We start from the raw sequence: 14706 nt of genomic DNA on the forward strand, positions 1-14706 counted from the left end.
AGGGACATTTATGTGCTTTGTAAGTTAAAGGTGCATTATGTAGAACTGATTTATTTTAATGTTTAAAGAAAACTAAATAAACAAACTCTTTTTGTTTCAATGACTCAATAAACTATATAAACAAACTATTTGTTACAATGACTCAATAAACTATATAAACAAACTCTTTGTTTCAATGACTCAATAATATAAATGATGCAACTATATAATAAACAAACTGACTTTAAAGGACAACACAATTTCATATTGTTATACTTTGTTTATAGTTGGCGGACCCTGCCACCTTTCTACCTTCAAACAGTGTTCTGGGACCTTATTTTCCTCTGAGAACAGCTTGTTTATTCAGTTATGGAAAAAATAAATATATATTATAGTTTGTACTATTACCTCATTATTATTGTAAATATTAAAATTCTGAGTTTGAATTTCTTGTCCAAAATTACATATTGCCCCTTTAAACATCACACCAGAGTTGAAGATAATGTCTGCCTTTTCCCCAGATTTGACCTTTTTTTTTGTGATTTAATCAAAAACTGATAAAATTGGGCTGCATGCTATTTCAAAGTGGAAACAACAAAATATTTTAAAAACGTGAATAAGTAGAGATAATGTAACACACAGAGTCAACACATTTATCCATACAGAAATAATGACACTGTACTCAATGTTGAGAATTGGCCTGAGAAAGGTATCTAACTTTATACAGATCCTGTTTTTGTTCCTGCTGATAACCTTTATTACAGCAAACATCTAAGTGACATGTAGATTTGTATCAGTGTGGAACTTCCTCTAAATGAAGGACATGATAATGCAGTATCAAAATAATGAGTTCCTGACTCAGGTTCCAGAGAACAGAGACTTCTTCACTTTACAAAAAACTATACAACAGATATAATATATATAAAAGATATATATACAAATATATATATACACACACACACACACACACACACATATATATACACACATATATATATACATACACATATGTATGTGTGTGTATATATATATACATATATACATATATATGTATATATAAAAGATATATATACATATACATACATACATACATACATACATACATACATGTGTGTGTGTGTGTGTGTGTGTGTGTGTGTGTGTATATATGTATATATATATATATATATATATATATACACATATATAAAGATATAATAATTTTGTGATGGAAGCTGTAGTCAATAGATTTTATAATAGTATGACACCAAGGGATTGAAAGCCAATACATTTTGTTTCTAAATCTGAGCAAATGTACATTTTTACAGTTTTGCAGCCATCTCAAGTTTTTAATGTCTGGTTTTCTACCTGACAACCTTACAATCCCTTTTTTCCAATCTGTTTTTAATTCAGAAGCTAAAGACTGAAGAAAACAAACAGTGCCATAAACCTCTATAAACTGATCATACATCATACATTATCAATCCTCAATTACAGTATAATCTAAAAACTATACTATTAGTGCCGACATAAAGTATTTTATCAATACTGCATTTCCCTTTCTGAGGGACTAATGACTTTCAATACAAGACCAGAAAGCACTCATCCAATATGAGCAGCCTATTTCCAGATAATGTCTCTCAGTTTATTAAAAAAGTAGTTGGTATTATTCAGCGACTGATATCTCCTCTTTAAGACATCTCTGCCAGGCTGCTGAAAGTGAAGACATATTTTCATGAGATACTTTTCAGGAAATGACTCATAGTAAGCACAAATCTAATCATGCAGCCTGTTTACGTCATCGTAGGGTAAGGTTTAAAATTGTGTTTTTAGGCTCTATTAGCAACTTTTCAAAGCATCCCAAAAGGCCATTTTATGAATTTTTCATCCAAAGGAGGTCCAAACGTTTTATCAGCAGACTTGATACGAGAGGAAGATGTGTTTTTTTACCCATGTACACACTGCTGATTAATACAAGCTCTTAAGGAGTGGTAATGTGCTGCCTACTTGGGAAATACACCGCAAACAACGAAAGTAACTAAGCACATATACTCAAGTACTTCACTAAACTAATTCTGAGGTACTTTTACTTTAATTGAATATTTCCATTTTCTGCTAATTTACACTTCTACTCCAGTTTTCATCCCTGAGAATCTATCAGATACACAGGCAAGAAAGTAAGTTAATACATTCAATGAAGTGCTGCATTTAAGAGGTACTTTTGAGTATTTTGAGCTCAATACTTCCATTTTATGCCACATTATACTTTTACGCCACCAGTGATGTAAAAAGTAACCAAAAGTTATACTTGAGTAAAGGTAAAGATATCTTGTGAAATTATTACTTTCGTCACACATACAAATGGAAGTATCAAAAGCACAAATAGAAGTAAATCCTTCATATATTTACATGTATTCATAATTTTACTGATTATCAGAATCAATATTTCTTTGTTATCCGGTTGCCCACAAAACAAAAAACTTTAAAAATACCCTACTTTGGCTCTGATGCGGCATGTAATCTGCAAAGTAACTAGTAACTAAAGTTATCAAATAAATATAAAGTACCTCATAATTGTACTTCAGTAGAGTACTCCACTACATTTCAGATGAAAACATTTTTTCTTTTTCTTTTAACTACAGTATATTAGAGTTCATAAGTTCATTCACAGATTTGAAGAGGGAATTTAAACATTTTATTAAAACATATTTCTTTTTAATACACAAAACTGCCCAACACCAGCACATAAAGAAGTTCACCACAGCATTAAAATGCTGCTTTTATGTTAATGCATGAGTTATAACAATCCAACACTATACTATCTAATTAATAATACAGCAACACTGAAAGAGGCAATTCTGTATAATGACTGCTTTTACTTTTAATACTTGAGTATGTTTTTTTCGATGATACTTCTGCAGTTTTACTGACACAATAATCCAAATGCACTCTACATACTTGTATTGCTGCTTTCACTTGAGTAAAAGACTGGGTATTTGTTCCACCACTGCACAGAGGACAGATAATATCCATCCACTCCCACACACCTCTGTGCCTGTCTGATTCCCAGATAAGCATCAGCAGACTAAAGGTGCGTCTCTGCAGGAATCCTCTGTACTTGCACACTGCAAGTCGGCATGAGAGGGAAGCCCATAGTGCAGATTCACTAACTGTGTGCCAACTGTCGGAGCTTCCTCTTTCTGCGACCGTTTCAGCAGACAGCTGCACCAAGCTGATACTGTATCAGCCCGGAGATCACACACACATGCACATGCACACACACATTATTGACAACACAAAAATAGAGGAACATTGGAGACTGACTGTCCACAAACACTTCACTCCACTCATCTCTCTAAGATTTTAATTTTAGAGAAGATTAGGTGGATGTTTGGTATTGGTGATGGAGCAGAGAGAGACAGAAAAAGCCCTTCCATCTTTTCACTCATCTTGGTTTCTGGCACTCCTCCTGGCCTCGATACGATATGCAAACAACCATGTTCCTGCAAAGGTCAGTGATTACATTGATTGAATGGAGATGACAGGTAGCATCTGGCCTACCTGTGGATAGAAATCCCATGCTGGGCTGGAGCACACACACTCCCTCGCTTTCACTCACATACACACAGTCCAAACTTTCCACTCAGGATTATCTGCCATTGAACTGCCATCTTAGACCTTCTGCCTGTGTCAAGGTGATTGACACAGAGCACATCCTCTTCACCTGAGGTGGAGAAGAGGTGCCCGACTAGCGCAGGGTAACAGAAGTCTAATAATGAGAGGCAAATGGAAGTCTCTCCAGGAATGGCTAATCTTAACGGACAGAGGCAGGAGCGAGCAGAGAATAACCTTTCGGAATAAAAGAAGGATTACCAAGACACTTCAGCGGCGGAGGAAAAACCATTGCACGCACAAATAAACAGCCCGAGTGCACTACGAGCTGGCGGGCCTGCAATTTAATCAAGGGACACTGGTGTGTGTATTAGTTTAAGGAAAATAAACTAATCCTACAACAGCTATAAATTGTTCAATTATAATGAGGACATGGCTCTTCACAAACCGTCACTTTGCTTCCATCATTTTTACTCTGCCATTATGCACCTGTGTATTGCCTGAATAGACCCACAGGCCTATCTCATTCTCACACAAAGTGGCATCTGTTAATCCAAAATGTAGCAGCCTGGAGTGCAGGAATGGGCCCAAATATCTAGAAAGTACTTCACAGACTTCAAGTCTGCTGTAGCTACTCCAATCTCATAACATCCCCAAATATGACTGCAGGGCTGTCCTCTACTATCACACATATTCACAACTCAATGATAGTTAGTTGCAGCACACAAAATATAACAACATTTATCTGACAGCTAATTCTTTAAGATTTTCACATAAAAAACATACTATTATAAGATTACAAAATAAAATGCATTAATGAAAGACTAAACCAGTTGTTGCTAATCTTTCAGGCTTGTGACCTTGACCTCTTGCAAAAAACCTGTCTAGCTTGTAACATTTCAGATGAGTTGGTAGCAGTTCCACAAAAGCATTATTTTCAAGGCTGCAGCTAAGAATTATTGAATCCCTTGTTTTGTCAGTCCAAAACTCAAAGATATTCAGTCTCATATGAGATAAAACCAGTGATGCAATGTAACTACGTACATTTACTCAAAGTACATGTTTGAGATACTTGTACTTTGAGTATTTCCATTTTCCTCAGCTTTATACTTTATCACAAATATTGTACTTTTAACTCCACTACTAGTTACTTTATATGTTGCATGCTGCAACAGTCAATCAGATTTAAAAAACAAAACAGAACAAAACTCTGACCTGACCTGAAAAATGCTGAATATCGAATCCAATAATCCGATTTTCAATCCGCCCATAGTATTCTGTAGGCTACATGCAAGAAAATATTTGTATAGTTCACTATACATAGTTTACTGCCAAGAAATATACTCAAGTACATGTAATATCACATACTTCAGACTTTTACTCAAGTACTGTGGGTGACTTTCACCAAAGTAATTTTTAATCACAATATCTTTATTTTTAATCATGCAAGATATTTGGGTACTTTTCACAACAGTTTATAAAAAATAAATTACTTTTATTCATCGTTTATCAAATAGTTGATTATTTTCCATTGATCGATTAATCGTCACAGCTGTATTTTATTTCATGTTTTATATCTCAAACATTCGTCCAGAAAGGCTGCAAGATGTGAGATGTGGTATGGCTCTGAAGTCTGTTTTGACTTTATTTGGGGGTTACGAATAGCTTCATCATTCTTCCAGCAAAACTCTTTCCAACTTCGTGAACTTGTAGAAGTCACCTGGGTGCGGATGATGACGTTGCAGTGCCAATCATTTCCCCTTTAAACTTCTCAAGTTTAGTACTTTACTGATATGATTACTTTACCACACTTTTACTTTTGATAGTTGAAGAACATTTAGCTGACAATACTTGTGGAGTATCTGGAGTATTTTTTACACAATGGTATGAGCACTACTGAAGAGGAGAAAGCAGGGTCTGCAGTGAAATCTGTGATCCCATTCATGGTCATATGTCCTGCAGACAGAACTAAACTTTGACTGTTTCCTCTCAGAACAGTCAATCACAATGCACCTCCAGGCCAGTGAGGAAAGAAAAAGTCTTGTTTTTTTTATGACATATACGTACAGATTTTGGGAGAAGACTCTGATGACATGCCAGAGGAGACTAAATAAGACATGGAGAGAGTTTTGGATGACGTGTGAGTGAAACATGCAACTGTAGCACTGCAGCTTTTGCCATTTAGCAAAAAGTGAGGAGGTGTGGTTACATTTCATGTTAGTCCAGGGTCAATTTTAAGTTACTCTCAACTGGCAGTTATGTGAAAAGGGTAATTTGATCTTAAGTAGACGTGCAAATGGGTCATGTGATCATAGTGCGCCATCTGCAGGACAGGGTGCCTCTTAATTACTGACTGGTAGAGTGTAGGTAATCGTTGTCGAAGGAAGATCTCAAACTATAAATAAACCAAAAACAAACAATGAGTTGGAAAACAAATGGAGCTAATCACAATGAAAACAAAGTCATTGTTTAAAAGCAGTGTTGAGTATTGAGAGCCAAACCAGACTCTTAATCAATTCAGGGGCAAAAGTATTTGATTCTGCTTCTTTAATATTGACTTTTTGACAAACCAACTCAAGTGGTTGATATGCCAAACATAACAATACATAACATGTAACACGGGGATAAAAATATATAGAGAAATACAAAAGTAGGACGGATTGATGGCTGATGTAAAACCTTTACATCATAATCTATAGCAGTATATTCTTTATTGTGTAGATGAATTTCTTGAAGCATTTTCAGGTACTAAAACATCATTGTCCCCTTGTGAGAGAAAATGTAAAAACTGCCTTTTGTGTTTACAGGAGCTTTAAGATAACAATTCAAGATTGGGGTTTAGGTTACACAATGTCCTTAAGCACAACAAATAAACAACGGAGAAATGAACAGAGGGATCTGAGGACAATGCTGACAAGTGTTTTAAAGCTTGGAATGACCTTTACATGCGAGTCTGGGTAAAAAGGCACAATGTCTTAATGTGCTAGAGACCCCATTATAACACTGCGAGGAAGGTATCTAATCCACAGGGACAGTAGTGTTCATATGCAACAATAAAAAAAAGAGAAAAATATTGAGTTAATAATGGTTTTGTTCAATCCATTTTCAGTCTTTGTTAACAGTTTAACACTGTTGGCCAAACAAACATAGTTATTTGCACAAACAAAAGAAGGGTAACTGATGATTTACATTGTGGCTTCATTATTTTTTGAAAAAGACATTAAAGGCGTACATTAAGAGCGTGATGGTATCCCAGCAGCCATCTGCTGCCTGGTGTGTACCAGGATCCCATCATGGCCCCCTGGGTCATTACCATTTAACAGCCCTCGATAGTCTCGAGCCCGAACACAGACAGACGACAGATTGTAAATGCACTTTTTCTCTTCAGTGTGGGTATGTGTAGACAGTAATCCTGCATCACAACATAAGGCTATAACTGTGAGCAATGCACTCAGAATACACCTGTGTGCAAAGTGGTGCTGACACCACCGGGTCCACGGTCCGTATGTAACTCCAGTATGAATAAATAATTTGGATGTGATGTCAGACCAGTCGTGAGTCCAGTTTCTACATTATTTGGCTGAACAGCTGTACATAATGTAACGATGTCCACATGTGTACACTTTGATACACTTAAACCTGTAAAGCGTTTGTGTGTGTGTGTGTGTGTGTCTGCCTCAGTGTACTCAGTTCTTCTTGATCCCAGGGTTACGGGCATTGAACAGGCTGAGCCCTGATCTGCCGTTGCCGTTAGGTACTCCACTGACGGCGACTCCGGGCTGCTGGAGCACCTTGTCCAGTGTCGTTTTCTTAATGGCCGCTGGAGAGATGCGCTCCTGGTCTGCCAGATACTGCAGCTCCCTGTGAAAGGAATGGAAAGCCCCTGTTAGACACACTTCACAACTGTAGATGTGTGCGTGTCATACAGCAACAGACTTAGCAGTTGTATGTTGCAAGATCAGAGTATCTCAATGTTGGTGACTGATCATTTTTGAATATCTGAACATTTATCCATCAAAATCCCAAAGGTGGTTTCATCGCCAAGTTGAGGTCTTCTGCTTTCTCTGATTTTAAATCATTATAAATGGAACAACACTTTACCTGAGGCCGTTTATAGACAAAACAATTCATCAATTGAAAAAATAACACTTTGACAACAGGGAAAAAGTTGAGAAACCCAGTCTTGGTGATGACGTAGAAATGTGATTTACATTTACAGGTGTGACTGTCTCACCGTGTTCTTATGCATGAGGCCTCCACAGCGTTGATCAGGAGGCTTCGGAAGCCGCCGCTCTCCAGCACGTGCAGGGCGTGGATGGTGGCGCCCCCTGGTGAGCACACATTGTCCTTCAGCTGACCAGGGTGCTGCTCCGAGTCCAGCAGCATCTTTGCTGCTCCCTGAAGAACAGAAACGTGAGAACGAACAAATGAAAACAATGCAAGGAGATAATGGATACACATGAAGAACAGCTTATTGTTTACTCTTACATAGTCAAGGAGTGCTGATATAGTAAAAAATCCAGGGCAGCAGATATACTTTTAATACCATTATAATGCAAGTGGTGCATTAGAATGTAGAATTAATCACACATGAAGATAAAGTTCCTCCAGGAAATGAAATCTAATCTGGCGCGCAGACATTAAAATGTGTAAAACATCTTCAAGGCAGTTTGCTGGCTTACAACAGGCCAGCATGACAACTGTAGTGCCTTTGGTGAGTGTTTCCTGCAGATTAATGTGCAAACAAGAGGAGACACTCAGACCAAGAGTATTTACTGTCTATAACAAAAAACAACATCTGAATAGACTACTGCAGAAAAAAAGGCAGACCAGACAACATTGCTCATAAAAATGCAGAAAGGAGCTGAACACACTGAGCAGAAGACAGAGCCTGAAGCAGCTGCCATCATTACAAAAACTGTTTGAGGGGAATCATTTCCAGTAATCCATTTTGACAGATTGCCAAATTGTGATCAATCAATGTCTGCATTAACAAAATTATGCAATAACAGTGTTTACTAGTTAGGGTGAAAACAGCGGCAATTAGAAATTTCTTCTTTCTTCTTCTTTCTTTTTAAATTAACATCACCGCAGAAAACCGCAACATGTTAACCATTTATCTTTTTAATTTGTACTTCCAGGCAGTTCAGAGTACCCCACAGGGTTTTATTTTTCTGGAGTTTCATCATTTTTAGTGAATTTAAGTCAGCAGTTATAAGACAGCAGCAATGTTGGGTGCATTTAGAGCAGCAACTCAGTCCCTCTGTGTTTGCTGTCTCTGAATACGCAGACGATCAGTGGATCAAGGAGACTTAATATTGAGAACAGGCGCAGTGAAAGATACATAAATACCAGACACACGCACACGCACACACACACACACACACACACACACACACAAAAAACAGCAAAAACTGAACACCACTGACCAATAGGGCCTGAGCTCCAAGTCTGACAGCCAGTCTCCTGGGCAGACCCATCTTCACTCCTCCGTCTGCGAGAGCATCCAGGGCTGTGAATGCCTGTTTGAACACACACACAAACAAACAAACAAACACACACACACACACACACACACACACACACACACACACACACACACACACATCATATAAACTAACAGTCTGATTTGTCAGGAGTTTGAGTCAACAGATGAGTGGTTATTGTTCAGCCTCCAGTCTGCAGACAGTTTGAGGCAGAACAGAAAGTCGACTCTTCAACACTTCCATCCACTTAATTAAAAGTTACCTCGCTGCCTCTCCACAGTTCAGATGGGCAAAAAATTTATTCAGACACTTTCAAGCCTATATTTAAAAATACCTGTCTAGAGCTCAACAGCAGATAAAACCCACCTGCACAATTATTCTTAATTTCCTCAACCACTACACACTTCTGCCTGCGATGCAGTACATTTGACGTGACTGTTTTATAAAGCAGGAATGATTGAGATTTGGAAGCAAAAAGTCATTACCACAGCAGTGCTCCCTTATTTGTTTAGCAAAGGAGAGATTCATCAGAGAACATATCCCGATAGATAAATACCCTGGAACTTTTGACCTCTTTTACCTGCCACTGTTTTTGTTCTCAATCCCTTCATCAATCCAAACCAGTCTCTGTAGCTCTCCGAGTGCAAGAACAAAAGTATGGAAAAAATTTAGGTAATAGCTTTGCTGATACAGAAGTTGCAAGATGGTTGGTACAATGAATATGACTGACAAACAGTTCTATCACCAGCAGTCTCCTATCTGCTCTATTTTAGAGTGAAGGATTGTGCAAATATTATCCCTCCCACTAGACCACACAGTAAAATAGCCAACACCTTTCTCTGTGACACCTGTTGCTGATTCTGGGTGGACTCACTTCACATACATCATTTTGTGACAAACACACAGTCCTGAAGTCACTTACGTAGGCCGGTCCACTGCCACTCAGACCAGTGACGGCGTCGATGAGGTCCTCTTCCACCTCAGTGCAGAAACCCACACTGGCCATCAGCTGTTCCAGCAACTTGCCGTCCTCCACCTGAAAGAAGTTGGACAACATGATAGTAATGATATGGGAGAATCAGTCCTGGAAACATATACTTCATTAACTCATTCATAATCCATTTGACTCTTGTTTCCTTACCTCTGCATGCGTTCCAGTGGCGTACACCGTGGCTCCCTCTTTCACCACCACCGGAGTATTCGTCATGCACCTCATGACTTTAGGAGTTGAGCGGTACTGAAGCAGCTTCTGTGAAATCGAAGAAAAGCAACAGAGGATAGGTGTGTAGGAGTCTGGATGTTAGACATTTCCTCTTCACATGTTTGGAAGCATAACAAAACTTCAAACTTGAGATTGTGAGGATGAGAGAAAACAAATGCACAGACAGAAAAGCCTTAAAAATATAAAATTAAATATTATGTAAATAACAAAACAATGCCACAAACTGCACACTACAGACAGAGTCATCTAGAAGTTGTGACACTTCAGCAGATAACTAGAGAGAGGGGGTAGAGGCCGACCTTCTCTATGGAGTTGATGGTGACGCCTGCCGCACAGGACACAATGAGATGACGGTCCTCGATGTCTGGCCCGATCTCATCCAGGACAAAGGGGATGATGTGGGGTTTCACAGCCAGGAAGAGCACATCGCTCTTACTGACGGCCTCTTTGTTGCTAGTCGTCAAGTTCACCCCCATTTTCTGCAGAAACAGAAGAAAAAAATAATTGCTGGTGATGAAGAAAGCAGTGAAGGAGGCAAACAGGTGTTTTTACAGCAACATGCGCACGCAAGTCCCCCTCTTGGACAAGCCTACGCTTGCACAGATGCTACAACAAATGTTTCCATTTCAATTCCCATCACACAACAAAGCGGAAACTCGTCTTCTCACCCTCAGCCCTGACACAGTGGGCAGGTCTGTGTCTGGGGAGCTGGCTGTAATCCTGTGTGTAGCAATCACACCTGGGGAAGGAGACAGGAGAAAGTGAAGAGTGAGGTATGAGGTTGTATAAGATGGGAAATGACAGCTGTGAGATAAAACCTGATTGATCCCCGTAAGGAAAATTCACATTGTACAGCAGCTGGTCGGAAACAGATAAAACCTGTCTATCTTGAAGTCATACAACTAAAGAAATGCAGGAAATGCCATTAATGGGACATTACATTTATTAAAATGCAACACTACGGCCATATATGTGATTTGTGCATCGTGAAAACAACTGTGCAGACATAGTAATGCCTCTTGTTGTGCAACGTGCAGGCCTTATGAGGCAGAAATGTGTTGATATATAGCGCATGTGTAGCCTTGACAGCATTTTTTCCTTATCCAACCCAAAATCAGTTATATATGATGTGACATCAGTGACTTCAGTTCAAGCCAAAGGTTGCACAACAAAGAAAGTGGCCTCACCTGCAGCTGTGAACCCTTTCACCAATGCGTGAGCCAGCTGGCCCGCTCCAATGAATCCGACACTCATCCTGTTAGATGATGTGGCTTCTTTGACCTGTAAAATCCAGTCAGAAAAAGCTGCGATGAACTGTGATGCATGGCAAAGGACTCAACTTTGAACAACCTAACATAAAATACACCTTTCACAGTTTTCTTCAGACAAATTGTGAACCCTTGTTAATTTGAAAAAGTCTTTCGTTAAATTAGAAAAGAACGTTGACAGGCTTTGGTGATGATGTAATCCAGAGAAAAATCCTGGAGCTGGCACACAGACTGAATGATGATGAAACACCTCCTCTGACAGACACTGGCAGCACCCATGGGTGGTTTTACTGGGATATGGGCACATTTGCTGATTTATGGCTGTGAGCTCCACATTGAAATCAAGCTCATATGCGTGAAGCAAAGCACTTTGTGAGCCAACAGATTGAGTGTCTGGTTCAAAGTAAATGGATGAAGTTCACAAAGGTGTCATCTGATGACATCTTCAATGCTTTAAATCTTCAGTTGAGGGCAGCTGAGTTATTATTATTGAATACTGTTCAACACCACTGTCGCAATAAAAGCAGTTTCACCGACACTGTTAACACTGCCTAGTGTCTGCTAACAAGCCATTAATGTAACCAGTGCTAACATTAGCCCTCCAGTTGATGCTGATAATTGATGATAGCGTTTCCAAGCTAGCTTAGCACAGCTTGTCCTCGGCTAGCTGCTCTGTTAGCTAGGTTTCACAACCACAAATGAATGACAAATACGACAAATCATGTACCGAGGGGACCGTTACCTTTCTGAGTGTTTCAGCTGAGGTTCCTGTCTTGACAGATGTGAGTCGACGGGGGGACCGTTATCCCCTACGGCAGAAAAAAAAAACTGAAAACACACTTTTAGTGTCAACGTGGCTTCCTCTTTACTCAACCCAATGTGCTCCACAACTGCAACGGACAGCGAGGCTGGCAAATCACGATGGAGACACGCGCAGCTTCTGACCAATGAGGAGCTGTATCACATAATCTGTGCGGGGTTTCGCTGTCCGTCACGCCCAGTTGCATCAGTCCTCTGGGTTGAAGCGCGGGGAAGCTGCCAGGGACCAAATGTAGGTCAAATATAAGAGACGTGAGTTGTGAAGTAGATTAAGTTTATGCTGGCCAAAGTCTCTATTTACACTGACTGATTAACCACACATAGGCTGGACATGTGTGTGTGTGGAGAAAGCTTAGTAGCCAAGTGTGTAACACTGTCCTTTATGAAAAGTGCCACTTGACTACTGAGGCCCTACCTCACCCCCTCAGTCCCTACATGCACACCACACTCAAACCAAATATACATTTATATTATGTTACATAAGTTGACAGATAAGGAAAAAGTAATGCCACTGTCTATAAATACCTAAAGCAAAAGTATACTAAAGTCATGGCTACGACAGATATGAAGTCCACGTGTATAGGCTACTTATAGTTGAATCAACACAGTTGTTATTCCCAAATTGAGTCCATTCATTAATACATACACATCTTATTATTTATAATCTTTACACCACAAAACTATGAGCCGCTTATCAATCAATTGCAATCAATACATAAGTCCCTAGAAGCATGGTTTTCTGTATAAAAGTATAAAGTCTTAGAATAAGATGGGTACGTACGCAAGATCAATTAAAAGAAAACAAACAAATTCATCGTAAAAAAGAGAAAAACCCATATCAATTAACATGATAGATATGTGATCATTTAATCAGTTTTGTCAGAAAATAGTGTGTAAATCTGACACTTCCAAACACCAAAGATATTTAGTTGAACGTCATATATGATAAAGAAAAACAGCAAATCCTCACATCTGAGAAGCTGGAACCAGAGAATATTTTGTTTTTGGCTGCTGAGGAAATCACTCAAGTGATTAATCACTTGTCTTAATACTTGCCAATTAATTTTCTGTCAACTGACACATCATCTTACTAATCATTTCAGCTCTATAGTGTCTGTATTAAAGTAATCTTAGTTGTTATAGCACTGATTTTTACCCTGCTTTTAAAAACTTTAAAGGTGATTTATACACTGAAGATGCCGTTTTTGTGATACCAGTAAATCATTTTCTTTTTTCTTTATTGTGATTTATTTCTGGAGACAACGTGTCACCTTTTCAGATGCCAACAGACAAATCTTCCACCAGAATGATTTGGGCACGTGTTCAGTGTTCATTATTTTGAATGCAAATGCACTGCAATTTGAAGATGACTCACCAAAGTACTCGAGGGTATCAGTAGTGGCTTGTGAAATTTGAGGGACCTGAATTTGAATGAAAGATTGTTATTCTAACAGGAGACTGTAGACCAGTGCTTCTTCCTCTCCCCTTAGATTTGGCAGAATCTGAAATAAAGCAGAATCGGATAGTGTGGGCGCTAATGAGCCGCAGCGTTGGAATACAGGTCGGTTGCCTATCCCTTGGTACCTCACCATTGCATATTCTCAAAATTAGCCATGAACTTGGCCTGTAACTGTCAGTTTGATGCTAAAATCTCCCCTCTGTATATGTTTTAATAGGGCTGACCCTCATGTCTATCTGCCTGCCTCTTTGTCCCTCTCTATCTCATGCCATACCATGTCATGCAAGACTAAATTTACAATGCATGAGATGTACTGTATGTCTCCCTCGAGGGACCTCATTCCATTTATTTCCTCACAGGGGCGTTGGACAGGCATGCCGACTGAGGGATTGTATATGCTGCTGTCTATATATAAAGCTGAATGCATGGCGCTCCAATAGCATCAGCTGTTGGTGTACTCTTCCTCTTGAGTAGGCTGGGAAGAGTGATGTAATTTCATCAGTTTCTCTACAAATGTACACTGCAACACCTTGAAACATTTTTGTCATATTTTGCTCAGTGACGTCTCGAGGATCTTTGAAATTCTGTGAGGATTAGTTCAAAATTATTTCCTTGTTTAATCATGTGTTCTGTCAATTTTACTCTGCTTTAGTGATGGTGTAAATTATGTTTCTAAGTCTTCTGCGCACTGCCAGGTTACAATTTATATGGATAAATACTAAATCTCTTTATTCGGCTGTTTTTCACAGTCTTCATAGTCTTACAGAGCCACATCAGTGTATCTCCACAGCACTGTGGCGGCGCTGGAGAAGGCTCTGTTAAAGTTCTGCTGTAGGGCTCGTTTGTATTGTTTGGGGCGAAGGGCACCTGCATTGTGGTGAA

The 14706-nt window shown here is 39.1% G+C and overlaps 1 protein-coding gene and 1 long non-coding RNA gene across 2 annotated transcripts in view; one reads left to right on the plus strand and one right to left on the minus strand.

The window, feature by feature from the left end:
• The window catches only part of LOC311263488, a 30056-nt gene extending 22197 nt beyond the window's left edge, over positions 1 to 7859 (plus strand). The window contains exon 3 of the long non-coding RNA XR_014623358.1: positions 7790 to 7859. This is a non-coding gene — a long non-coding RNA (uncharacterized lncRNA). The remainder of the gene's footprint in view (positions 1 to 7789) is intronic.
• On the minus strand, positions 6103 to 12440 carry pycr1b (pyrroline-5-carboxylate reductase 1b). The gene is made up of 9 exons (XM_084363533.1): positions 12289 to 12440; positions 11466 to 11559; positions 10947 to 11017; positions 10578 to 10757; positions 10198 to 10305; positions 9979 to 10092; positions 9000 to 9092; positions 7805 to 7968; positions 6103 to 7431 (listed from the first exon to the last, which is right to left on the minus strand). The coding sequence occupies exons 2-9, from the start codon at positions 11530 to 11532 to the stop codon at positions 7257 to 7259; spliced, it is 972 nt and encodes a 323-aa protein (XP_084219659.1). The 5' UTR covers positions 11533 to 11559; positions 12289 to 12440; the 3' UTR covers positions 6103 to 7256.
• Between the last annotated feature and the right edge of the window lie 2266 nt (positions 12441 to 14706).

This window comes from Pagrus pagrus (genome assembly GCF_965226575.1).
Source record: "Pagrus pagrus genome assembly, chromosome: 2".
In the NCBI taxonomy this organism is placed as follows: domain Eukaryota; kingdom Metazoa; phylum Chordata; class Actinopteri; order Spariformes; family Sparidae; genus Pagrus; species Pagrus pagrus.